Genomic DNA, 26,899 nt, shown 5'->3' with positions numbered 1-26,899 from the left:
TAATCCTATGGTCACTTTCATTTCCTCACTCACCTTCTCTAAGTAACCTCATTTGAGGTTCACTATCTTTAAAGTTATCCCACAATCTAAATCCTGGTGGCTGTTATCTGTAGACTTTCTTTCCTCAGTGAGTTCAGCACCTGGCTCATGTTGGCTCCTCCCTATTTCCTTTCTTTATATTGAATAAAATAATACATACCCCTTCTCTTTTAGAAGGTTGGATTCTGGAACTCTGTAGGAGTTCAGCAGTGTTTAGGAAACCCCTCCTCCCTTTCCCAGGAAGCCCAGATTCAGGAATTCTTTCTTCAGGAATTCTTTAGGTAAGAGCATGTAACATCTATGTGCCTCTATCCAAAGTAGTTCCTAGGAATTCCTAGGAATATTTGTTGGGGAACTGCCATGACTATGCATAAACTCCTTACCTAACGATCCCCACACCAAGTTCCAATCATGTCTATATCATATTTCTAGCTTTTTCTAAAAAAGAGGTAAAAAGACCAACTCTACAATAAACCCCACCACCACCTTTCATAGGCAAGAAAAAAGATGACTCCAACCCATTGGACCAACCAATTTAATTCCATTTAGTAATGCTGAATAAGTTACAAAGGCTCACTATCCTATGAATTCATCAAGGTGATCAGGGAGTTTCCCTAAATTGATAACAGTAACCTTCCATATCTGAAGTTAGCCATCAGATATTTTAATAGCCAGCATGTATGTCTCAGTCATCATACCTCATTGCTGATTCTTATGAGAAAATCCAATATTAAAGAAAAAAATAAGTAGGGTACTGGAATGATCTTTTTTTCAGTATTAACTGTGCCTACAACCATCTGCTATTTTGGATTTGGAGATAAAGGAAAAGAGAAAATGAAGAAAGAAAATTTAACAATGAAAAGAAGAAAGAAATAGAAGATAAGAAAAAGGGCAAATGGCACTCTGAAGCATTTTATAACTGCTCACAGATGAGAATAGAATTAAATAGCCAAAACTTAAAATATGTAGATATGACAATCAATGGAAGGATCCTTTAAAGAAAACTAGGAATAACATGAGATAGGAAGGCACTGGAAAGATGGTGCTACAATTTCTGTACTCTGTGTCAGTGGTGGAACTTTGGGGACAATAGTCTTAGGAAATTAATAAGCATATTAGATAATAAATTAATAGATTGTCAATATTAATCTTAATTATTAATAGATCAATAAAGCATTATTAGATGTCCAAATGAACTCAGTAAGAATAGATATATCTGGTACTTCTACTCTGGACCTCTAAATTCCTGTTCTAAACTTTTAAATCACCTTGTTGCAGCCACATTGACACACTTGTCAAAGAATTATAGGACATAGAATTGGAACAAGACTTAGAAATGATCTAATCCAACACCCTTATTTCACAGATGACAAAACTGAGGCCCAGAGAAAGGATGTGATTTACCCACGGTCAGTGGGACCAGCATTCAAACCCAGATCTTATAATTTGACATCCAATGTTACTGTTGTTTTTTTCATTTAGTTAATTTCAGGTTTTTTTCCCCCTGGAGGGACGTAACAAGTGAGAGTTAAAATGGTTGAGAGGACAGTTTTGACTCAGTACTCCATTTTTGCTATATTTTTATATTTTCCCACACTTTAGGATTAATTCCATAAGTATAATATGAGTCACTATCCAGACTTCAGTGAAAGTAAAGTTTTCCCTTAACTTAACAGGGTACTGATTTAGCTTGGAGGAATATTGGGACACCATGTATGCATGCAAAAGCTTATTATGCTTTCTAAGTTATATCCATATTGGTCTGTGCCTCATTAAAGAAAACAAACTAGGAATAGTATATGCAATAAGGCCTTCACTTATTCAAGTCACTATTACCTTGCATTTTTGTATATATTTTATAGATATAAAAATATAGTATATTTTATATATTTTTGTATGTCAATATTGAATACCTCTAAAGAATATAAACTCTGCAAAGCCAAGGATTTCATATATTTTTGTCTTTGTATCTCTAATGCCTAGCTCAATGCCTGGCACGTAGCAGACTCTAATAAATGCTTGTTGATTAAGGATCTACTGTGTGTACATCACTATGCTGGGTGCTGCGTGGAACATTAAAGAGGTATAGAATACATAGCCCTCCTCCTCCCAGAATTTACAATTCAGTTGGGAAGAACAATAAAACAAGGAAATGTGTGATTCAACACCAAAATTAAGAACACAGATAATAATAAATGCTAAGGTTAGAGGGATATGAGCAGGGGATCTGACCTTATTTCACTTTAAAAACCAACACAAACCCTATGTTCTAGGACGTGCCATAGAAATGTTGAACGTGAATAGCCATTTCCTCTTCCCTCTTTGAATCTTGGTCATTTTTAGTTCTCTCTGCTTTTATGAAGTTTCCCTAAATAGTCTATCCCATGTTATCTTGCTCTTCTCCTAGTAAATTTAAGCACTTTGAGTACAGAAAGAGTTGTATCTTTCTTTATATTTCCAATGTTTAGCTAGTATACAGTAAGTGCTTATTAATTGGTTGAGAACAGTAAACAGGTGACTGGCAGGGAGTACATTTATAGCAAGTATTCCTACTATGAAATTTACAAAAGAATGTAAGAATTTAGCCTAGGGGCAAACAGTGATGCTGCTCAGTATACCCTGAAGATGTTATTGTATTATAGCACTGGGTAATAATTAAAATTCACAATAATGACACTCATTAAGGAAAGATTGTTATGCTAAAGAACTATATGCAGAAGTGTAGCAGACATAAGATTTTCATCAATACTTGGTTACTCCTAGAAAAGTACATTATGGCATAATTTAAATTTTTGTTCTTTGGGAAAAATTATTGGGAATATGAAAATGGGAGACCACTTCTCACTTTGAAGGGATGTGAACGCTGGGAATGATGATGATAAACAACAGTTATAGAGAATATTTGCCTAGTGCTTGTGGTGTGTCAGGAACCATGCTAGTTGTTTAGTCATTTTCAATTGGGGCCAACTCTTTGTGACCCATTTTGGGCTTTTCTTGGCAAATAAACTTGGAGTGGTTTGCTATTTCTCTCTCCAGCTCATTTTACCAGATGAAGGAACTACTTTGTAAATAGATCTTATTTGAGTCTCACAACAACCCTGTGAGGTGGGTGCTGTTATTATTATCTTTATTTTACAGATGGGGAAATTGAAACAAACAGAGGTTAAGTGACTTGGCTAAGGTCACACAGCTAGTAAGTGTCTGTGGATGGATTTGAGCTCATGTTTTCCTTCCTCTAGGTCCAGCACTCTATCCAATGTGCCACCTTGCTGCCTTGTTCTTTTTTTAATGACATGACTTGCGGTTACGTTCATTCTCTCTATTTCAGTGTCACGACTCCAGGAACTGAACAGGAAGAAGCAAAAAAAGTCGTCCACGTATCTGGTTCCCTCCTTAAAACACCTGAAGAAATTACTGCAACTTCTGAAGAGGAGAGGCTCTACCTCCAGACCCCAACACCCGGTGATCAAGGGGAATCTCCCATTGTGCAAGAACCTGAGGAGTTCCCATTAAATAAGGAGGAGAGCTCTCCAAGGAAAAGTAGTCTTGTCATTGTAGAGTCAGCAGAAGACCAACCACAGAAACTTGAAAAATTTGAAGAAGAATCTTTTGAAAAGGTAACAAAATTCCTCTTTTATCTGCCTTTCAAAATACCATAATCAAATAAAAAACAGTGGAAGAGATCTATTTCTTCCAGCTGGAGATTTCCCTTTTTTAAATGAGCCCATTATTTTATGTCACAAAGATTTTCTAAATCAATTAAATCAGTAAAATCAATCAAAAGCAAGAAACAAAGGAAATAGTTCATTTTAATTTTTTAGAACCAATGAATTTACAATCATAGAATCTCAGTGTTAGGACAGTCATTTGATAGAATCAAACTTGAAATAACCCACCCTTTGTTTAACATTACAAACAAGTAGTCATCTGTCCTTCACTTCAGGGTTTTCCCTGATCAGGATATGAATTGTCTGAATTTGCTCATGGCACCAGTACCCACAATCTTCAGTACTCAGTGACTGACTGAGGTCTTCATTCTATCTAACTGCACCTAGGTGATTCAGCCTCTCTGGTCAGCAATTTATTCATCTACAAAATGTATAGACTTAAAATGATGATCTGTAAAGTCCCTTCCAGGTCTTAAACATAAAGAGACCATGCCCCAAATTTCGTCTCTTTTATCTTGAAAAAAATTATTTCACATAGGGACCAGTAGGTCTTGAAAGCCAACCAGAGCACTATTCTCCTTCAGAAAAGATTTTATAAACTTAATTTTTCAGAATTAAAATGTCATTATTTTACAAACAATTAAACATTAATATTGACACTAAGTATTGCTCCACGGACAGTTTCATGAAGAAAAAAATCTTCCAAAGGAAACTATTTCTAAGGAGTTCAGTTCACTTATCGAGTCTGAGTCTCTGAATTTAGAAAACTACAGCCATTCATAGAATTTATCTTTCATATTGAATCCCCCAAGAGTGAACACATAGCATTTGAATTTCACAATTGACTCGAGGTTCCTAATTACTAAAAGCAAACAAACAAACAAACAAACAAAACCATGGCTATATATTTCTAACCCCAGTCTCATGATTCTGATGTTCTAATTTGGAAACTGGTTGAAGGAAAGTATTTTCTTTATTTCATGGAATTCCCATTAACAGAAACATGGATGGGAGTATAGTTTCTAGAGAAAATAGACTGTGGTAATTTTCTTTAAATGATGATCCTTACTTTATCATCTTCAAGTCAGAATACACTTTCTAAGAGGAGGAAGCTCTCTGACATAAGAAAAAAAAAAATGGAGATCTCTCACTCTTTGAAGACCCATAGATGAGGGAGCCATGTAGAGAATGCATAGTTTTTTTTAGTGCTATTGATTCTCCAGCATAGCGGAGAAAATCAAGTAGCAACATTTGCTGAGATCCCAATAGTGATTGGGAAATTGACATTCTCATTCATAAATGTGGGTGCCAATGTGGGGAATTTTTTCAAATTCCTTTTTTTCTCTCAATTATTTACAAAGCCTCAGTTGAGGATTATTTATTTATCAGAAAACTCTACAACAATATCTCAATCTCATAATACCCTTTCTTCTTATAGGCAAAGAGTACTTGTCATACAGAGTGTATATATAAATATTTGGGTAAAAAAAATGAGAACTTTTAAAACAAAAATAAATCTGGTTCTGGGATTTAGTGGTCTAGGTAAATTATTATGGATTACAACAGTCAACAAGCATTTATTAAATATTTAACCATGTGTGGGTCACCACACTGACCACTGGAGATGCAAATACAGAAGAGAATGACAGTCCCATCTCTCAAAGAGCTTTAAGGAGGCTGGGAGAGTGACACAGGATCAGAGAAGCACCCACCACCTAAACATAGATTTGGAGTTAGAAGAGACCTTAGCAGCCAATCTCCTGAGAACAGAAGTTAAGTCCTTGTTAAGAAGCTTGTCCAGAGTTACAGCAATAGGGATGGAGAGTCCAAGTCATTTGGACTCAATTGGACTCAAGTCTTCTGAGTCCAAAGCCAATGCTCTCTTCCACTAACATATTAGCCTATCTGAATACATGATTCCTGAGTAATTTTTATTTTTATTATAAATTACAATCTTATTTTTGTTAAAAAAAAATCATTCCACTAAAGGAAATAATGTGTTTCCATTCTTGGAAAGAATGATATAAATATATTCAGAGGACCTCTGCTGTTTGATTACCTGTGTCATCTGTGACAAGTCATTTAGACTCTCCAGACTTCAGTTTCTTTATCTGTAAAAATATCAGTTTGGCCTAGACGATTTTCAGGGTTTATCACTGCCCCAAATCTATGGTTCTGAGATGTCATACACACCAGAAGGTCCTTACATATCACTAAAATAACATCTAGCATACTTTTCTACAACCTTCAAAACATTCTCCTGGGCTCAATAGTAAATGCATATGACCCACTGAACATTTATTGAGCATAATCTTCATTTTACAAATGGAGAAAAAGAAGATAGAGAGGCAAATCTACTTTCTTAAAGGCACACTAACTTGAAGGAATTCAGTAAAAGAAAGTCAGAAAAATTCAGATTTGAATGCTAGCTTTGAGTTCCCCATACTTTGACCTATACTCCTTTTATGGAAAAAGCCCCACTATAAAGCTCAAATTTCTAACAACTATGCCATGCTGCCTCTGGTACTCTATACATAGCAAAAATTTCTATTCATTAAATTAGTAATTTTCAGCAGTTGACCCAATACAAATGTTGGTTATATCATTTTAGTTATGGATATTCATCTATTTACATACATATGAGACAATAGCCCCAAACAAAAGCAAAGCTGTCAATTTCTTCTTTCCAGATTGTGATAGACAATGCCATAGCAACATTCAGAGTGACAGTCTGATTCCAGATGGCATTAAGTGGTCACCATAATCAAAACCAACGTTCTTCTGGGGAACAATACCCATAGCTACGTTGCCTTCTTTTACATAATTTATATCCCGATAAGAAATCCCTTGATGGTTCTTGGTAGACTTTTCCCAAGCAAAGAAATATAACCAAACCCCTGAATAAATACTTTCAAAACCCAGTGTGAACTCAGGTAAAAACCAGTAGTTAAATAGTGTTTAGCATATTAAACAAAGCCATGCTTCCCTGCTTCCACTAGGAGCTCAACAAGGAATTAGGTGAGCTGGATGTCAGCTCAGATGAGGATGCTATGGTAACCACCAGGGTTGTCCGTCGCCGAGTGATAATTCAGGTACAAGTTATGAAATTATTGCACGAGCCAGGACAGCTTTGTCCAGGTGACCCTCTGGGAGTGACCCATGGCCCTGTGGGCAATGAGGGTTTGGCACACTCCCTAAATAATGCATGACCATTTGAAAATGGATCCCTTCACGCTAACAAGTTTTGTTTGGAAAGAAATGTAGTGGCTCCTGTAATCCTAACCTATTTCCCTAAAGTCATATGACAGTGCCAGAAAGATCTGGTATCTTCAAAGTCACCAATCCTATGGGCTGTGTATGTTTTTATTCTTTTTCTCTAACTTAGAGTTTTCTTTCGCATGCTCTTAAAAAAAAAAAAAACACCTATGTAACTAAACTACTTACAGGCGTTTGCAGTTTACCAATGCTTCTCACCTCCTTTACTTATTTTGTTTTATTGTTAAGCAATTGAGAATAATTTACTTGAAATGCACACTGTATGACGTAGTTCTTTTGGCTATTTAGGGAGATGACATGCCTGACATACCATCAGAAACAGTAACAGAAGAAGAATACACTGATGAACATGGACACACTGTAGTAAAGAAGGTAGGATTGTCCTTACCTTACCATTTGGGCTTTCAATGCCTTTCCCCCTCTAAAGCCTATTCCTATCCCAATATTTTAAAGCAAAATTGAAATGCAAACATGACAATGATAATTACAGGTCACCAGAAAGGTCATTAGGCGGTACCTGTCCTCAGAAGGCATAGAAAAAGAAGAAGTTACTATGTGTGGAACACTACAGGAGCCTGTGAATATTGAGGAAGGAGATGGTTACTCCAAGGTTATAAAGCGTGTGGTGCTGAAAAGTGACAGCGAACAGTCAGAGGTGAGCATATCTCACCCAAGCATCCCAAGATAACTCAGTATATGGAGGAAGAAGAAAGACAACTCAGAAGTGGAAGGGAGGGACTTGAGAGGACTCACTGAGATTGATCCATGTCTGTCCCATATCTTTTTGACCAAAGTACACTATTACATCTTTCATGTTGTTGTGCAGTCATTTTATATATTATTTTAATGAACACAAGGAGATTTTTTTTCTCATTTATCCACTGTCTGCCCTTGACAATTTGGTTTCTGTTCTGTATTCATGTCATAGCCTGACAGCAGAAATGTAAGAAATAATTGGAATAGGATCACAAGTAATTTACACAGTCCACTGGGTAAACGGCATAAGGAAATTATACACATATGTATTAGTGATTCTTGGGATTAACCTATCTCCCTTTTCCAGTCCATTTTTTTGATAAATAAATTATATTCAGAATTGCTCTGAACTATTCCCAAGAAGATTCCAAAGCTTCTTGAATGTTGGTTGTAGCTATAGGTTTTTTTTAAAATTCCAGGATTAGAATTGGCTTTGAAGCCTTGGATTCAAGCCGTATCTCTACTAGCTGAGCAACCCTGGGGAGATCTAAGTGCTACTCTCAATTGTAGAGAAAGTACCCAACTCTTTTGGTAGAGTAAATTTCCTCATCCAGGAATTCCCTATACCAATGAAATCACAGATACTGGCCATATCCTCAATCCTGCTTCTTTCAGAGGTTCTTGTCAATTGTCAGGGTGACCTATCACCTTATTTTGAGATAAATGAGCCTTCTACACTTCTCATAGGTATAGGAATTCAGCCATAATCATATCTTTTGGGGAACATTATATTATGTTCATACAACACCAGATTTGCACTAAAAAATATAAGGCTACAAATGGCTTTATCTTCATGCATTCATACAGTTAAAACCAACCCATTTCTTTCAAAATAACTGATGGTTTCTAGTGTTGGAAAAACACAAACTTGATCAAAGTCAAGTAACCCTCAAGGTGCTTGTGGAAACTTCAAGGAAGTGTCTCTTTTGGTCAGCCTCCTCCCCTTTGTCTCTATGTTTTATTGAAAGCATTTTCACTAAGAGAGGGTGTTGCAAGCCAATTTTATTTTGAATTGCTCTCAGATTTACTAGTGAGTGAGGCTGAAATGCCCTGGTGGAGAACCTGTGAATCTTCCCCACTTGTTCAGAAGATTGACTTAAGTGCCATTAATTAATGACGTGGTAATGGACTGAAATTGTACCCTGTCTGTCCCTCATTCACTAGGTAACTTTCTCTGAGCCCAGTACTTCACAGTTTCAGTCTGAGCCAGTGGAAGGCCGTAAGGTCAGCAAAGTTGTTAAGACAACTGTAGTACATGGAGAAAGAATGGAGAAACATCTGGGGGATGCTAGTTTAGCTACTGATCTTCCATCAGCCAAAGATGACTTTGAAGAGGTATAGCATCATCAACATTGTCTTTTCTGTATGTGTGTTTTTATGTATGTATGTGTAATTCTTTGATAATCATCCAATTTATTATTATTCAGGATTATGTTATCAACCTTTTTAACCCATACTTGTAATTTTTAAATGGGTACTTTTGATTGGAAGGACTCTCCTAGAGAAAGTTGCAAGTCAAAATTTCATTGTCATTTCAGATATTTGTAAAAAGAGTTAAATAAAATAATGGATATACTCTATATTAAAACAAAAATAATGATAAGATTCATCAAATTCTGGTTTCCATGAAAAAGGAACTTGGGAATTCACCTACTCCATACATAAATCAAAAGCAAAGATAAAATTATTCAAATTCTAGTGTTCACAAATTATAATTAATACATAATTAAGTATATATATTATTTATATGCAATAGAATTAAACAGAATTTACTTCCTATGAAAAAAGATTCCTACATTAAACCTCTTGAAATATTTTTTTTAAACAATCTGGAAGATGCTAGTTTTAGCTGCTGAATTTCTATCATGCAAAAGATGAATTTTGTATGAAAATCTAGACACTTCTTGGTTTTTCATATTTAAATGTTTCCTTTAGTTTCATATCCGAATACAGAGGGTCAAACTTTACTTCACTTATGCTAGGTTTAGTGCTGTCAAATGGAATACCGCTGACATAGCGTTCTTTGACCTTGTCTTCCATAAAGCTTGCAGTAATTGATGGGTGGGCATTTGTAGCTCAGGCAGCAAAAGGAAAGCTGTTTGAGACATAAATATATATGTGTCCTTCCTCTACTAAACAGATTATATGTGAAGAGAGGGAGAAATAAATGGTCTGTCCATTTAATTTTTTAGTTTAACTTTGGTTAGGAGAAATATTTTTGCCAACTAGTCACTGATATTCTGGAATCTTTACAAACTTTTGATTATCAAAGTATGGATCATCCAAGTTACAGACTTATGTCTTTCTTTTTCTTTTGGTTATTTCAGTCTTCATTTTACATCACCATCATAGAAAGGAAGTTGGTGGAAGGAAGGAAGGAAATAGCAGTCAATGTGTAATTGCTCATGAAGGTTTATAAGGAGTTGTAGAGTAATTAGCAAATTCCACACACCTATTCTGCCTCTTAATTCAAAGCAATTAGAATTCATTGTTCTCAGTTTTTTCAAACTGAGATAAAAACATCGCATTTAATTAAAAATCTATCTTTAGAGTATAGCTCAAAATTTTTTATTGCTACCCAGTTCTTTTTCCTTTCAAGTATTTGTGTTTACGTTAAATCTGGATTAAAATAATTGTCATTCAATTTCTTTTAGGAGTTTATGGCTTAATAATAGGATTTTTGCCTTTTTACCTCAGGCTTTGAGTTATACAGGTAGCCATGGGAAGGTCCACCTACCCAGTTTAGTAGAACATGAGATCATGAAAGAGGATGGATCAGTTATTAAAAGGTTTGGTTTGGCATGGTATGATGCTTTGACTATGATAGGGAAATATTAACCAACTAACAATGTACAAAGGATTTTCATGGGAGTGGGGGAGATATAGTAACAATAGTTACAATGCTATATAATGTTCTCATTTGCATAGTATAAGATGGTAATGTACTATAATACCCATTTTGCTGATGGGGAGATAGAAATTCTGAAGTTGAAGTGCCTCACATAAGGTCACCTCAATGGAAATTCGCAATTACAAATTGGCCAGGGCATTTGACTCCCAACTCAGCTGATGGCCCTTCCCATCATGTAGTTATATAGAAAATTCAGATGTTGGGGTGGTTGCCTAGGAGCCCCCTTCCAACAAGGGGGTTATATGCTGGACTCACCCAAGCCAGACTAATCCTGGAAGCAGCCTCTCTCCGAAGAGGGGTGTCAGGCTTTTCTCCATCTTCGGAGAGATTTCCCCACACCCAAGATAAAGCTTAGAGTTTGGCTCATGACTAGAGTCTCCCCTAAAAGGGACTAAAAGTTGTTTTCCTCCCAAAAAAGGATCTCAATGTACAAAGTAGATACTAGGTACAGGAGAGCTATATACTTCCTCCAAAACAAAAATAAATACTTAAACGACAAAGGCTATTGTGTGCAGTAATAACAAATACTTAGAACTACAAAATAATAACCTATCACACTTGAGAGGTAAAAACAACTTTGTAGAACCATATCTCTTTTCTATGCCCTATTGAAACAATAAGAAATCATATTGATTGGGAGTCCTCCTAAATATTAGCTTTGTAAAGGATGTGACACTTTTAAACTAATAATGTTTTAATTCCTCTGCATGTGAGTGGTGAATAGTATGGGTCTGATTTTTCTTTGCCTTTGACACTTGACTGCATTCAAAGATACTAAGCCAAAATTGCAGATTGAATTACTAGAAACAGCCCATCAAATCAGAAAGCAGGATTTGTAACCATGGCTATGAGCAGAGATTTGGGAACCTTTGACAAATCACTATATCTTGCTTTGGGGAAGTTCATGCCAATATTAATGAGATTAATAAAGCACTTCCTGTACCTCAGCAGAAAGCTGCTATCCAAACTCTCATTGCTCTCTATAGCTACCTAAAACCAATTAACCATGCCAAATTTTGCAGACAGAAATGAGAGGTTTTGTTTTTCATCCAAATGTGAAAAGCAGTACCAGTAACTAATATCTTACAGGGGTTTTATTTCTATACAGCTAGCTCCTGAATAGAGCGAATAACAAATCCCAGGAAGCAGTAGCATTATTAGAATTCCTACTAAATATTTTCATTGAACTGAAACCAGTGACTATGTTTTACATAATTTTAACTTCAAATAATATGAATTCAAATACATTCTTTAACATTTTTACACCACAAAGAAATGAAGTGATTTGTGTTTCTGGAATTTTTAAGATTTTCTTTCATCAGGTTATTTAGGAGAAACCCAGGTAACCTCCTTCTCCTCACCTATGTCTTAGAAATACAGTATCTTAAATGTAGAAGAGATCTTAGAAATCGCTTTAAACCCTTTTGTATTATAGATAAGGAAAAAAAGCCAAGATATAATGAGGTTAAGTGACTTACCCAAAATTAGCTAGTTGATTGGCTGATGAGCAAAGAGAAATGGGTTGTGGGTGAGATAAGACATTTCAGGAGCTGGAGTGACACAGACCTCAGCAAGAGTCAAGGAGACCATTTTAAAGACTGCAGGATAAAATGTAGCATAGCTCATTAATCCATAAAATGTAACTTTAAACATTATTTTATTATTGATCTGAATCTGTTAATTATGTACTACTGTCTTCCATCTTCAACACTACTGTCCTCCACGCTCTCTTAAACTGGGATACCAAAGTGGATACCTCAGGCACTACATTCCCTCTCAGGTTCCTTTGAGTGAAGATGAAATAAAGATGTCCCTATAGAAAAGGTCACAAGTATCAAATTCGTGTGTTACCTTTCCATCACACCTGAATGATAATGTAAACCCCTAGACTTATATCCCAAGAATGCGGGGATAATAAAACAGGAGAATCACAGACTGAGGTGAAAGGTACCTCAGAGATCAGTTTGTTCCTCATCAGGAATCACTATGAAAGAATAATCCACAAAGGTCCTTCCTCCTTTGCTGAAAGACCTTAACTCTATAGACAACCCATTTTCACTTTTAGATATGGCTGTCTCAGGGGTTCATCACTATTTTTACCTTTTGGTTATAACTTCCTTTGGCTATCTGATGAAACTTATGGACCCCCTTCTCAGAACAAATGTTTTGCAATGCATAAAATAAAATACATGAGATTAAAAAGGAAACCAATGATATTGAAATCCAGTTATGAAAACATTTTAAAAACACATGTTCATATAAGTTCACATTAGGATCCAAATAGATAGAAACAAGAATAGAAAGTTCCAAAGTTACCTTGATCTTCCATGAAAATGAATGTGGAGCTAGACTTGGCCTTTCTTAGTCATTTCATCTTTAATGAATTCATTCTTTTGCCTCTTGTTTATAAAAGTCTTGTCCACTTCATTCTCATCCAGGTTAGCTTCTAACCCAAACTCTTGGGTCCCTAATCTGAGAAAGACGCAGGTTGGTCAGGCTGTTAGGATTCTGATTCTGTTTTATGATCTCCTCCCTAGTTTTATCTCTACTGTGGCAAAATTACTTACAAAGGAAGCTTTTCTATCTGACTGCCCCAACGATTCCATTCCTGGCTGGCTCATTTTACATTTTATCCTGCACAATCTTTACAATGGTCCACTTGGTTCTTACTGAGGTCTGTAGGAGTGTCTCCCCCACCCACAATCCCTTTTTCAATGCTGGCCAGTTTACCCGATGCCAATCAACTAGCTAATTGTAAAAACAGGTTTTACTCTTCTGATGAGGATCAATCTCTTTGTCTGATATTCTAGGCTAGCACTTGGCCCTAGTTCCCAGAGCAACCAGGTCAGGTTGCTTAAGGTACTTAAGGTGCTCTTAAGGCCACAGGTTCCCTACCCCAGAACTAGGTGCACTATATGAACAAAACCATAATCCCTGAAATCTGTCTGTGATTCAACAACTCCTTCCCCCTAGCTGGAATAAGATGGTAATATTTCAAAGCTTACATCACCTATAAAAAATCCCACTAAGTTTCTCTTTGTTATCTGAGGGATTCCTCTAACACCAAGCTCACCTGTAGAAATGAGATGGCTGATATTCCCCAAATTTAGTGAATAATCATTACTTTTCTCATTTAGATGATAAGCTTGATCCATTTCCAAAGATTATCTTTGATGACTTATGTCTATGGGAACAAACATGGCTGTTGGTTGTTATTTCTTAAGGAAAAAAGCCCACCCTTCCTCCTTTTTCTATATGCCACATTCTAGTTTTAATACTATATTCTAGCCCTCTGTTCTCTAAAGTGTTGTTACCACACCTCCCTCCAAAATAAATCTTGGGGAATGAGCACTCAGAATCCTGTCATTAAGATCTTAACTTCCATGCCCAGACTGATGTCATCTTGTTACCTCCTCACAAACTGGACCACTCTCCATACCCTGTTCTCTCCATTTCTGTGTCTTCTGTTGGAGTGAACTGCCCCTCCACTACATATGCCAATGGATTACAGAAATAATGCAAACCTTATTCATGTGTTAAACAACGTTAAGAACAATGAATGAAAAGTTCTAATAATTTCAGTTTTGAACTTCAAAAGAAATGCCTTCTAGCTGTTAAATAATGAACCAGAGTTTATAAAATAGACAGACTTAGTAATCAGAAATAACTAGGGCAGGATGGATATTTTTTTTTCAGGCATTGGTATTTAGATGGCGTTGGTATCATTTAAAACATTGCATTGCACCTAGTTAGCAAGAAGGAATTAAAAGACTTGAGTTCTCAACTCCTGATTCCGTTACCTCCCACATCCCACCAGGGCTATAGCCCCATGGTTTTTCTATCCTTATCAAAGGTCATATTCCAGGGTCAGGAGGGCGCATCTTGTATTACTTGCCTCTGATGGTTAGTGAAAGCTGTAATAATGACTAATAATTTTATATTCGTTAAAGGTGTATCATGTCAAGTTCCTTATTTAAAGTTTTGTATTCATATATGAAAGTTGCTGTAGCGTGTATGTGCATGAATTAATAATATGGGGGCAATCAGCACTTCAGAAAATGGAGACCTTAGTCCTTGTCCTTTGGGACGTCAGTCACGAGTGACTTCAGAAAACCATTCCTAGGTTAGAAAACGTGTGTGGGTTCCAATATTGTTGTAACCCATATTCTCTGTCTGTCTATCTTTCTTTTTCCCTCCCTTCTCTCTCTCTCTCTCTCTCTCTCTCTCTCTCTCTCTCTGTAATGCTGAAAATATAGGAAGCATTTTTGTAAGGTTTTGGCCCCTTTTTATTTACTTATAAACATATTCTTCATTTTTTCAAGAAAATATCCGTGATATCTTACAGGTGATGAAATTAGACCAAATCCTTCACTCAATACTGAGGTCCTGTGAATTTTAGTGGTTCTGTGACAATCACACATCTAGTTAATGGTCAAGCCTGATTATAATTCAGGTTTTTTAGCTCACAGCCCAGTCCAGTGTGGTTATCATTAGCTACCAGTAAATTTAGCTGTCTTTGGATGAGAGAGAGAGACAGAGACAGAGAGAGACAGAGAGAGACAGAGACAGAGAGAGAGAGAGAGAGAGACAGAGAGAGACAGAGAGACAGAGAGAGACAGAGACAGAGAGAGACAGAGAGAGAGAGACAGAGACAGAGAGACAGAGAGAGACAGAGAGAGACAGAAAGAGAAGGGAGGGAGAGAGACACAGAGACAGAGACCCAGACAGAGGCACAGGGAGAGACAGAGTCAATAATTCTTTCCTTCCTCTTTCTCTTCAGGACAACAATGAATAAAGCCAAGACACAGAAGAGAACAGTAGTAAAGGACAAGCAAGGAAAACACATTCACTTGGAACAGCTGGAGGATGTACCAGAAGCATTAAATCCAGATGACCTCCAGCATGACCTCCAGCAACTTCTTAGACATTTCTGTAGAGAGGATTGGAAGCATGAGGCCAAATGAAAGGCTGCCCACATCATATACAAGAAAACTACACACCCACTTAGTATGCAGCTTTCACTTTCTTCAGTAGGCATAGGGATCACAAATTGCCTAATTACTGGGATACACTGGCATTTCCACTTTTATCACACACCATGCTTTTGGTTTTCTTTCTTTTTTTTCTTCTTTTCTTTCTTTTTTTTTTAACTGTAAGCCAATTTGTGACCAAAGATAGTATCCTTCATTCTGGATGGTTTATTCAGTAAATTGTTGACTTTGTGCTCTACTGGGAACTCACCACCTCAGCTGTTCCTTTGCTTCCGAGCTAGTTCCATGAGAATCCATTGATCCGGACAGCACCATCTGCAGGCCTCTTCAAATGACCATGTATATGTTCTGATGAAAAGAATACCTATCCAAACTGTACATAGCTAAAGTGCTTGAACTGACGAAACTTTAAAAGAAAATGCCTATCATGACTACACTTATCATCCTGGAATAAAGGGTTTATAGAAATTGCTGAACAATGATTAATAAAGATATTGCTAACACAATCGACTGAAAATACAGATCTGCTGCAAAAGCGCCCTTCCAACTTCCCTTGTCCATAGGACTTCCAGCTTAGTGATCTCTCACCATGAAGGGCTGTAAGGGTCAGGTGGTGATCACCTTCAAGTACAGCCCTTACTGCAAAGTGCCCGCTGGATGCGCCCAGCTACACTTTAAGACTCTCTAACTGCCACTTAAAGAATTCTGGGGGATAAAACCAAGAGAGGAACTAAAGGAAATGAATAAATCATCAAATCTCTAGCAGCTAAACTACATCCTATGGCACATTTGAATTTTAAGATCCTTCCAATTGGGACTCGTGGGCAGGGTGTATTAAATAGATATAACACAGTCGTTTTTTGTTCTCACTGCTTTAGCAAACCACATTGTCTTACTGGTGGTACCTTCTTCTGGCCACTGCACTGTAGATAACTCAGTGGGAAACAAGGTTTACTCGCTAGACATAAAGTTAAACTCTTTCACCATGTTTGTTTGTTTGTTTTTAATTTTCTGGATTGCCTCTTCCCAGATACATGCATGTGGCATTTAAAAAATCCAACCCCAAAACAAAAACCCTCTTGTAATCATATTGAGAGCTTCTCATCCTTTACTCTTAGCACTGAGTGATCAGTTTCGGACTTCAGACTGGAACTGTTTTCTGTTTGCAGATGAGGTTCAGAAAGTTTGATTTTGGCTAATATTTTCGGTTTATTTTGTTTACGTTTTTGGCTAACATGCTAAGACTTACAAGAACATTTCTGCACTTTTTGTTTGATTTCAAAGAAGGGAATATAAAATCTGAGAAATTTCCATGTCCTATACCTTATTCTTCTAGTGGTTGGAGCTGTGTAGTATTTTAACATATATATACAAATATCTACATATAAACAATATACATTTTGAATCAGTTATTTGTTAAAGTATATTCAAAGATGAAGGGGAAAAAAATGAGTCAATCCTCCAGGGACTGAAAATTTTCCAATCCTATCTGATCTTTTCCTGTTGTGGGGAAAAAAAAAATGACTCACTCTTTGCTCTGAAATAAAAAAAAAAAAAAACAACAAAAAAGGCTGCATACAATGGCATTTGATCATTAAAGTAACAATGCCAAGAGAAGAAAAAAACTTTTTTGGGGAGGCAAGGCTGCTCAGAGGCCAAGCCCCTAAGACTCCCGTACTAGCACTTTTTGGCAGTCAGATAGGAAATAAAGTGTTCTTTGGCAGTCAAACTGAGAGAGGTCCAGGGTGGAACATTTAAGACCTACCTTGGCTTTTTTCTTGTCAAGGACAGCATTGGTTGACCTTTAAATGGAGCTCAAGAAAAGCATTTCTGTTGTGTTTTTTGCGGTGCAGATGATGTCTGTGTAACAACATAATGGTTATTCACCTTTTTTGATTTTGGTTTTTTGCTGTGTTATCAAAGAACTTGAATACTGTGAGAAAAAAAGTGAATTTTAAGTTGATGAATCAGCATCTTGTTCCCATGGTGATAACACCAATTGAATATATCTATGAGGGCATGTATTAGTTAAAGGAAAAAAAAACAACACTAACAACACATAGCTGCAATGTGTACAATGACTGATTTAATTAAATAAAATGTACAAGTGTTAAATGTAGCAAGAGTGATTTGTTGTTCTTTAGTCCTCCCCTTCCTCTTCAGGAGACTGGCACATTGTTACAGAGCTGGGAAATCAAAGAGTAGGGGAAAGAGTTAAGTGGCTTTTCCATATTATTGTCCAAAAGACTAAGAATATCCAGCTGTTAATCATGTCACTGTAAAGGTGGGAGAGCCTTCATTTTGGAAGCAGCTACAAATTTGATCATCACAACAATGAAGATGAGGAGGAAGAGGATGGTAAGGATTTTTTAACAGCTTTGATTGTAAATGAAGCATTCTGGACTTTCCTGGGCTCATTGCTATGGGAATATGTTCCAACATGGAGATTGTTTCAATAGCTGGGTAGGAGGCACTGATTCCCAAGAGCAGGGTTTAGAAGTTTTTCTTTTATTTGGGGCTATGACTGTTTAATTCTCTCATTTTTACCAACTTTAAGCACCTACCTAGCACACTATTTCATTCATGGTAGATACCAAATAAATGTTTGTAGTTGTCATATTAAAATCATAGATTGGTAAGGTCTACTTAGTTCAAATTCATATTTTAGGTTTGGTGATATTCATTCTTTATTTTTATCACACAAAGTCCATAGTTAGGCAATTCAGTTTATTTATAAAGTATTTGACGAGGAACCCAAGGCATCTTCCAAATTCATCTAAGCTCTGAATCTTTGTAAGTAAATGGAATCAAAGAATTAAACAGCCAATCAAAGTAGCAACCTTTTTAGGACTTTTGAAATAAGCTCTCCATTTGTTTCATGTCCCTTACTATTTGTGGGTACTTTTTGAATGGTGGCCTTTGGTTCCTTAACGTTAATGAATAGGGTCTAAGGAACAGAGGCCATGTGATGAGCTCTCTGCTTTTAGCCTTTTTCTCACTTCAAAATGATTGTTGTGAAAGAAACTCTTGTGAATAGCATGCTTTTTTTTTAAAGAGCTATATTAGGAAAAAGGAGAGGGAAAACAACCTTGGGAAAGACAAAGTTCGCTCAGAGACGAATGAGGCCCCTCTGAAACAAAGAGGTGCAAAAAACATGGCAACAAATGGAAAAGGCCTTGAATTGAGCTTGGATCTGCCAGCATTGTGGGAAAAAAGCTTCCACAGAGTCATAATTAGGACCAATTACAACAGACTGGGGAGGGGGCCGGGTACTTTTAAGTATATGAGCCCATGGATAGAGATGTATAAAAATATTGAATGCTTTTAAAGAAGAAAAACAGTGAAGGAATTCTTTTGCATAGTGGTTTAGTCTAGCCCTATTATTATTCAATGGATAAGAGGAATTTGTTGCTCCTGATTCTTCCCTACGGTTCTGTCACCATCTTGCTCTCACCCCCACCCCCACATAGGCTCTTGATAAGAAGTTGATCTTTGAAAATCTTCCCACCCCTTAAATAATGCAGGACAGTTTTATTTTGAAATTAGAAAATATGTAAGGCAATTATTTAAATATTGAACATTCTGAATCAAGAATAGTAACAGATTCAAATAACCCTAATGAGTTATTATCAAATTTCTTGCTAAAACTACTGGATTCACATAATCAACAGTCTCTGAGCTATTCAAGGCCCTAATTCCATCTAATTCAGCTCTTTCCTGATAAGCCATGCACTCTCACATCAGCCTGAAGACCTCTACTGCTTCCTGGGAATTCACTGCTTTATAGGAAATAGGCTCATAGTCATAGAGTTGGAATGGCCATCAGAGACCCAACTCACTCATTTTACAGAGATGCTAACTAAGGAAGAGAGAACTTAAATGATTTAACTAAAATAAGCAGTAAGAGGACCTCAGACCCACATTCTCTGATTCTAAATCCAGTGCTTTTGCAACCAGACCATAATGCTTCCAGTCTATTCTACTTTGTGGCAGCTGGAATTATAAGGAAGTTTTTTCCTGGTATTGAACAGAAACCTACCTCTTAGTTCCCATCCATTGCTTGTAGTTCTGGCCTATAAGAACAAGCAGAACAAATTTAATCTCTCTTCCAATTAACTCTCAAGTACTCAAAGTCAGCTATTGCCAGCAAGTCAGTTGTACTGAACGTCGCCCAACTGGTCTTCATGTAGTATAGTCTACTGAGTTCCCTCCTCTGGAGACACTTTAGCTTTTCAAGGTTCTTCCTAAAATGTGGTACCAAGAACTGAACAGAATAGGATCTGACCAAAACAGAGTAAACAGAACTGTCACCTCTCTCATTGTGAACACTATGCTGCTATTAAGACCATCTGAGATCACTTGTTTTGGTTCCCATGTTATAATGTTGACTCAATCACCATTCATTAAGTACCTCTCATGTTCTAGGCCAAAAAGAAACAATCCCTGCCTGAAAGTAGCTTGTATTCTAAAGGAGGAGACATGTACATATATAAATAGTACCCCCTCACACATATGACAGATACAAATATATAAACCAAATAATTTGAGGAGAACTTAGAGGATTCAAGAGACTCATGTTGAACCTTCAGTCTATAACTCTCCATTCCCCCTCATTCCCAAAGATTTTTATATGAATTGTCACCCCCCATACTATCCTTATTGATGACTAGAAGTTTCCACTCTGATGGCTAGCCCACAGTAGTAGCAGCAAAAGGTCAAGCGGAAGTCCCTTATGATATTATAGACAAAGTTTATCATTTCTCTCATACTCATCCTTACTTTTGATGTATATGAATATCATTCCATCTAGTCCTACTCTGTATCATTTCTTCCCCCTACAGTTCTCAACTGACCACTTTTCATAGACCCCCTTATAACTCCCATGGACTCCTACCATAATGTGATAGATACACTCCCCTTTGATGCATTCCTGTAGAATAAGTTTTTGGAATATTAATTTTCTGAATTTAACACTTTAAAAAATGAGGAGTAGATGGCAGAGTAGAAAGACGCACATACACATAGCTCTGAACCCACAACCCATAGAATGGCTACAGGGAAGTAACTCACGGCGAATTCCGCACCCAGAGGCCACGGAACATTGGAGCGAGGGAGATTTCGGTTCCAGAGAGACCTGCAAACCTCTCGCGGGGGGTCTTTCGCGCTGCGGACTGGGCGCCGGGACTGGGAGCTGAGTGCAGCCCTGCAGCGGCCACGGCACCGAGAGGAAAAGATCCGAGCAGGCTTCACAGACAGGATCTCCAGCGGCCACGCGGGTCCCTCCACCCACAGAGGGATCTGCAAACCTCTCACAAAAGGTCCGTCGCGCTGCAGACGCAAAGCCCAGCCCAGACCTGCTGCGGCCACGGCTGCAGCACCGAGAGAAACAGATCCGAGCAGGCTTCAGGGACGGGATCTCCAGCGGCCACACAAGTCCCTCCACCCACAGGTGACAGGGGTGGGTGAGAGAGTCTCTTTGGCGGGTCGAGAGGGGAGTGGGGTGCCCCCATAATTCAGGCCCCCCCGGGAGGTAGAAGCTGAGAGGCGGCTGCAGACAGGGGCTCCCCAAGCGGGCGGGAGCCTGAATCCATTGTGGAAGGTCTGTGCATAAACCCCCTGAGGGAACTGAGCCTGAGAGGTGGCCCTGCCCCGACCTCAGCACCAGAACATAATCTCATACTGAATAGCAGCCCTGCCCCCGCCAAAAGCCCTGAGGCTGGAAGCAGCATTTGAATCTCACACCCAAAACGCTGGCTGGGAAGATCAGGAGGCGAGGTGGGTGTGAGGAGAATATTCAGAGGTCAAGTCACTGGCTGGGAAAATGCCCAGAAAAGGGAAAAGAAATAAGACTATAGAAGGTTACTTTCTTGGTGAACAGGCATTTCCTCCCTTCCTTTCTGATGAGGAAGAACAATGCTTACCATCAGGCAAAGACACAGAAATCAAGGCTTCTGTGTCCCAGCCCACCCAATGGGCTCAGGCCATGGAAGAGCTCAAAAAGAATTTTGAAAATCAAGTTAGAGAGGTGGAGGAAAAGCTGGGAAGAGAAATGAGAGACATGAAGTCAAAGCATGAACAGCAGATCAGCTCCCTGCTAAGGGAGACCCAAAAAAATGTTGCAGAAATTAACACCTTGAAAACTAGCCTAACTCAATTGGCAAAAGAGGTTCAAAAAGCCAATGAGGAGAAGAATGCTTTCAAAAGCAGAATTAGCCAAATGGAAAAGGAGATTCAAAAGCTCACTGAAGAAAATAGTTCTTTCAAAATTAGAATGGCACAGATGGAGGCTAATGACTTTATGCAAAACCAAGAAATCACAGAACAAAGAGAGAAGAATGGAAAAATGGAAGATAATGTGAAATATCTCATTGGAAAAACAACAGACCTGGAAAATAGATCCAGGAGAGACAATTTAAAAATTATGGGACTACCTGAAAGCCATGATCAAAAGAAGAGCCTAGACATCATCTTTCATGAAATTATCAAGGAAAACTGCCCTGAGATTCTAGAACCACAGGGCAAAATAAATATTCAAGGAATCCACAGAACACCGCCTGAAAGAGATCCAAAAAGAGAAACTCCTAGGAACATTGTGGCCAAATTCCAGAGTTCCCAGGTCAAGGAGAAAATACTGCAGGCAGCTAGAAAGAAACAATTCAAGTATTATGGAAATACAATCAGGATAACACAAGATCTAGCAGCCTCTACATTAAGGGATCGAAGGGCATGGAATAGGATATTCCAGAAGTCAAAGGAACTAGGACTAAAACCAAGAATCACCTACCCAGCAAAACTGACTATAATACTTCAGGGGAAAAAATGGTCTTTCAATGAAATAGAGGATTTTCAAGTATTCTTGATGAAAAGACCAGAGCTGAAAAGAAAATTTGACTTTCAAACACAAGAATGAAGAGAACCATGAAAAGGTGAACAGCAAAGTGAAGTCATAAGGGACTTACTAAAGCTGAACTGTTTACATTCCTACATGGAAAGACAATATTTGTAACTCTTGAAACATTTCAGTATCTGGGTACTGGGTGGGATTACACATGCACACACGCTCACATACATAGAGACAGAGTGCACAGAGTGAATTGAATAGGATGGGATCATATCTTAAAAAAAAAATGAAATCAAGCAGTGAGAGAGAAATATATTGGGAGGAGAAAGGGAGAAATTGAATGGGGCAAATTATCTCTCATAAAAGAGGCAATCAAAAGACTCATTAGTGGAGGGATAAAGAGGGGAGGTGAGAGAAAAACATGAAGTCTACTCTCATCACATTCCACTAAAGGAAAGAATAAAATGCACACTCATTTTGGTAGGAAAACCTATCTCACAATACAGGAAAGTGGGGGATAAGGGGACAAGCAGGGTGGGGGGGATGATAGAAGGGAGGGCATGAGGAGGAGAGTGCAATTCGAGGTCGACACTCATGGGGAGGGATAGGATCAAAAGAGAATAGAAGTAATGGGGGACAGGATAGGATGGAGGGAAATATAGTTAGTCCTATACAACACAACTATTATGGAAGTCATTTGCAAAACTACACAGATATGGCCTATATTGAATTGCTTGCCTTCCAAAGGGAAGGGGTGGGGAGGGAGGGAGGAAGAGAAGTTGGAACTCAAAGTGTTAGGATCAACTGTCGAGTAATGTTCTTGCCACTAGGAAATAAGAAATACAGGTAAAGGGGTATAGAAAGCTATCTGCCCCTACAGGACAAAAGAGAAGATGGAGACAAGGGCAGAGAGGGATGATAGAAGAGAGAGCAGATTGGTCATAGGGGCAATTAGAATGCTTGGTGTTTGGGGGGGGAGGGGATAAAAGGGGAGAAAATTTGTAACCCAAAATTTTGTGAAAATGAATGTTAAAAGTTAAATAAATAAATTTAATTAAAAAATGAGGAGTAAATTTCCCCCCTCTTTCTACCCTTTCTTCATCCACTAGAAGGCAAGCAATATGGTACCTATTTTACATATTAAGTCATTGTGCATTAAGTTTTAATGTTATTATGATGTATTTAATAGTCCCTTTCCCAACTTCCCTTCATTTCTTAGTAGTATGTATCAGATTTCATTATCTTTCTCTAAGACTTTATTCCCTTTCCACTCAAAGTACCAAATAAATTCTGCCTTGCTCTCAAAGCAGCAAATCTCTAGAATTCTCCCTTATTTCTAAATAAACAACAATTAAAGTGAGAATAGGAGAACACTCTGCAAGACTTTCCTTAAGCTACCAAATGTACCCTCAGACTTTAAATTCTTGGATCTGAATCAGTTTTTGTCTAGACTTATCTCCCTAACTCAAGCCTTTGGTCACTGCTACAAAGTGTAGGATTTTATAGCTATTACTATTAAAAATCTCATTAAATTCAGCTTATCATTCTACCCTGTTCAGATATTTTTGGATCTAATTCTGTCATCTAGTTATCCCTTAGGACAGATATCTTTGGCTATCCTCTGTTGCCTCAGGTTATCTGCAAATTTGATGCAGATAGAGATACATCTATCTCTGTGGCTGTACGTATATGTATGTGTGTGCCTAAGTGCTAATGCATATAGATATAGATGCAGATATAGATGTCTATCTGTCTATCTGTCAATCTGATATGTCATATAGGGGCATCCATAGCAGAATGGAACGTGTACTGGATTTAGAATAAAAATAATTAGGTTCAAATCCTATGTCATTTATATGACATTGAACAAACCTATAACTACTTAGAACCTCAGATTTTCTTCTTCTGTAGAGTGGGGATCAACCCTCCCTCCCTATTCTATAGGAACATTGTGAGGATCAATCTTAATCAATCAATTAGCGTACCAGGTGCTGTACTAAACTCTGGGACATAAAGACAAAAGTGAAGCAGTCCCTGCCCTAGAAATGCTTACAGCTGATGAAATGATAAGATGAAGTTGCCTATGAAATAAGAGCTTTGTAAACCATGTTGTTGTCATTCAGTCATGTCTGACTCTTTGTGACACATTTTCTTGGCAAAATACTGGAGTGATTTGCTATTTCCTTCTCCAGTTTATTCTACAGATGAGGGCACAGAGGCAAACAGGGTTAAGTGACTTGCCCAGAGTCACCCAGCTAGCGTCTAAGGTCTTATTTGAACTCAGGTCTTCCTGAGCCTGGGCTGGGGTTTTTACTATGCCACTTTAGCAAATACCTTTACTAAGACCTCTTTGTGTCTCCTGGATGATTTATAAGGGGAAGGGCACTGATAGGTGCTTATGAACGGCAGTATTAATAATATAAACCCCCAAAACCTGAGGTAACAGCCATCTTCTGGAGACCTAATCCACAAGTATGACTGCAGGCAGTAGCACAGAAGGAACACCCATAATGATGCTGACGATACCATTTTCTTTCCTTTGTTTTCCTCTTGTCAAGACTTAGTCACTGGGTGACTAACAGGAATATCTTTCATTGAATTGGCCAGATTGCTATATTGCCTTGAAAAAAATATGCAAAATGGGATAGTCAACAATCACTGGGATGCAGTTAAGACTTGCTGACTGATTTCTTTCAAACCATAACTACATTTCCTGTGCACACATATAATCTGAACTGGTAGAAAGTGAAAACATCTATTGTTACTGCTAATCAAATGTGTGTGTATGTGCTTGTGTGTGTGTGTGTGAGAGAGAGAGTGTGTGTGTATGAGAAAGCGAGTGTGAGTGTGTGTGAGAGAGTATATGTGTGTGAGAGATAGTGTGTTGTGTGAGAGAATATGTGCATATGTGTGTGAGAAAGAATGTGTAGGATTGTGAGTGTGTGTGAGAGAGATTGAGTCTGCATGTGTGTTAGAGAAAGAGAATGTTTATGTATGTGTGAGTGTGTATGTGAATGTGTGTGTGAATGTGTATGAGGAGCGTGTGTTTGACAGTGTGTCGTGTGAGAGAATGTGCATATGTGTGTGAGAAAGAGTGTGTACGTATGTGAGTGTGTGTGTGAGACAGAAAAAGAGAGAGGGGGGGAGAAAGAGAGAGAGAGAGAGAGAGAGAGAGAGAGAGAGAGAGAGAGAGAGAGATCACAGACAACACAGGTTCACTCGTGATCTGGTCAGACAGGAAGGCCTGGAAGAGAGCTTCAGAGGGGTTAATAATCAGCTTTATTCTAGTCTAGTCTTCTCAGAAAGGGTGCTGATAATGGGAATACCAGCTCCTACAGCATTCCCTTATCACCCTTCTCACAGAGACCTGCAAAAAGAGGGGGGCAACTATCCCTATGTCTCAATGGGGTCAATTGAGGCAGGCACAGCTAGTGCACTCACCTAATTCCCCTGAAGCCTCAGTGGGGGCTGGTTGAGGCACACACAGATTCCCCTATGGGTTCTGCATGATTTTCCCCACTTGCTGATCAGTGCTCACTTGTAACAGACAAAGAAAGCATCTTGCCAACATTCATCTCACAAGTTAACTTTGGCAATATTGTCATTCTGTGCAAGCATAGTAAATATCAATTATGTCACCCCTGTATCTCATGGCACAGCCTCAGTAGGACTATGTAGTACTATGATTCTAGGAACTCCTATATAGAATCTTTGGGGGTTATTCTGGGAGTTACAATCTAATATGTGGAAACTAGACATTGGCATGGCCATAGATCCTGAGAAACTAAACTCTAAAAGGATAACAAAACCCTCCATAATAAGAGAGAGAGAGAGAGAGAGAGAGAGAGAGAGAGAGAGAGAGAGAGAGAGAGAGTGAGAGAGAAAGGGAGAGGGGAAGAGAGAGAGATTCACTGAGGACCCGGATTCACATTCCACTTCTGATGAAGTGACTTTGGGAAAATCAAGTAAATTCCTTGAGCCTCAGTTTCATGATTTGTAAAATGTGGAGGTTGACTCAATGACATTTGAGGCTTTATCTAGTTCTAGAACTATAATTCTCCAACCTTATAACTCACATACATAGATGAGAAAGTAGAAGGGACAATGTGGTGCAGTATAAAGGGTGCTTAGATATGGTTTGAATCATGATTGCATTTACTACCTGAGTGACAGTAACTCATTGTGTCCCAGTTTCTGCATCTATAAAATGAGCAGTTTGTACTAGAGAATCTCTAAGGTCACTTCCACCTCTTAATCTATGATCCTTACTTCTGGATGAAAAGGAGGTGTTTTGTTTTTAAAGGGCTAGAAAAGAATACCAAACCGAAGTCTGGGTATGAGAGAGGAAAGAAAAATAAGAAAGAAAAGGGTTTAGGGACCTTAGAGTAAGTCAATGGAGACTGTGATGTTTCATAGC

At 38.1% G+C, this 26,899-nt stretch overlaps 1 protein-coding gene across 37 annotated transcripts in view; it reads left to right on the top strand.

Annotated features, from left to right (window-relative positions):
• ANK2 (ankyrin 2) overlaps positions 1-17,760 on the top strand; it is a 763,693-nt gene extending 745,933 nt beyond the window's left edge. For 23 of the 37 annotated variants that reach the window (XM_072624644.1, XM_072624649.1, XM_072624647.1 and 20 more), the window contains 7 exons: positions 3,368-3,656; positions 6,707-6,799; positions 7,272-7,355; positions 7,474-7,638; positions 8,904-9,074; positions 10,437-10,528; positions 15,431-17,760. In XM_072624644.1, coding sequence (XP_072480745.1) covers positions 3,368-3,656; positions 6,707-6,799; positions 7,272-7,355; positions 7,474-7,638; positions 8,904-9,074; positions 10,437-10,528; positions 15,431-15,614 — 1,078 coding nt within the window. In that variant the 3' untranslated portion in view covers positions 15,615-17,760. The remainder of the gene's footprint in view (positions 1-3,367; positions 3,657-6,706; positions 6,800-7,271; positions 7,356-7,473; positions 7,639-8,903; positions 9,075-10,436; positions 10,529-15,430) is intronic. The other 14 variants (XM_072624636.1, XM_072624666.1, XM_072624667.1 and 11 more) reach the window with 4 other exon arrangements.
• The last annotated feature ends 9,139 nt before the right edge of the window (positions 17,761-26,899 follow it).

This window comes from Notamacropus eugenii, chromosome 7, assembly GCF_028372415.1.
Source record: "Notamacropus eugenii isolate mMacEug1 chromosome 7, mMacEug1.pri_v2, whole genome shotgun sequence".
Classification (NCBI taxonomy): domain Eukaryota; kingdom Metazoa; phylum Chordata; class Mammalia; order Diprotodontia; family Macropodidae; genus Notamacropus; species Notamacropus eugenii.
The sequence above is the reverse complement of the archived record's forward strand: the minus strand, read 5'-3'. Positions and strand labels throughout refer to the sequence as shown.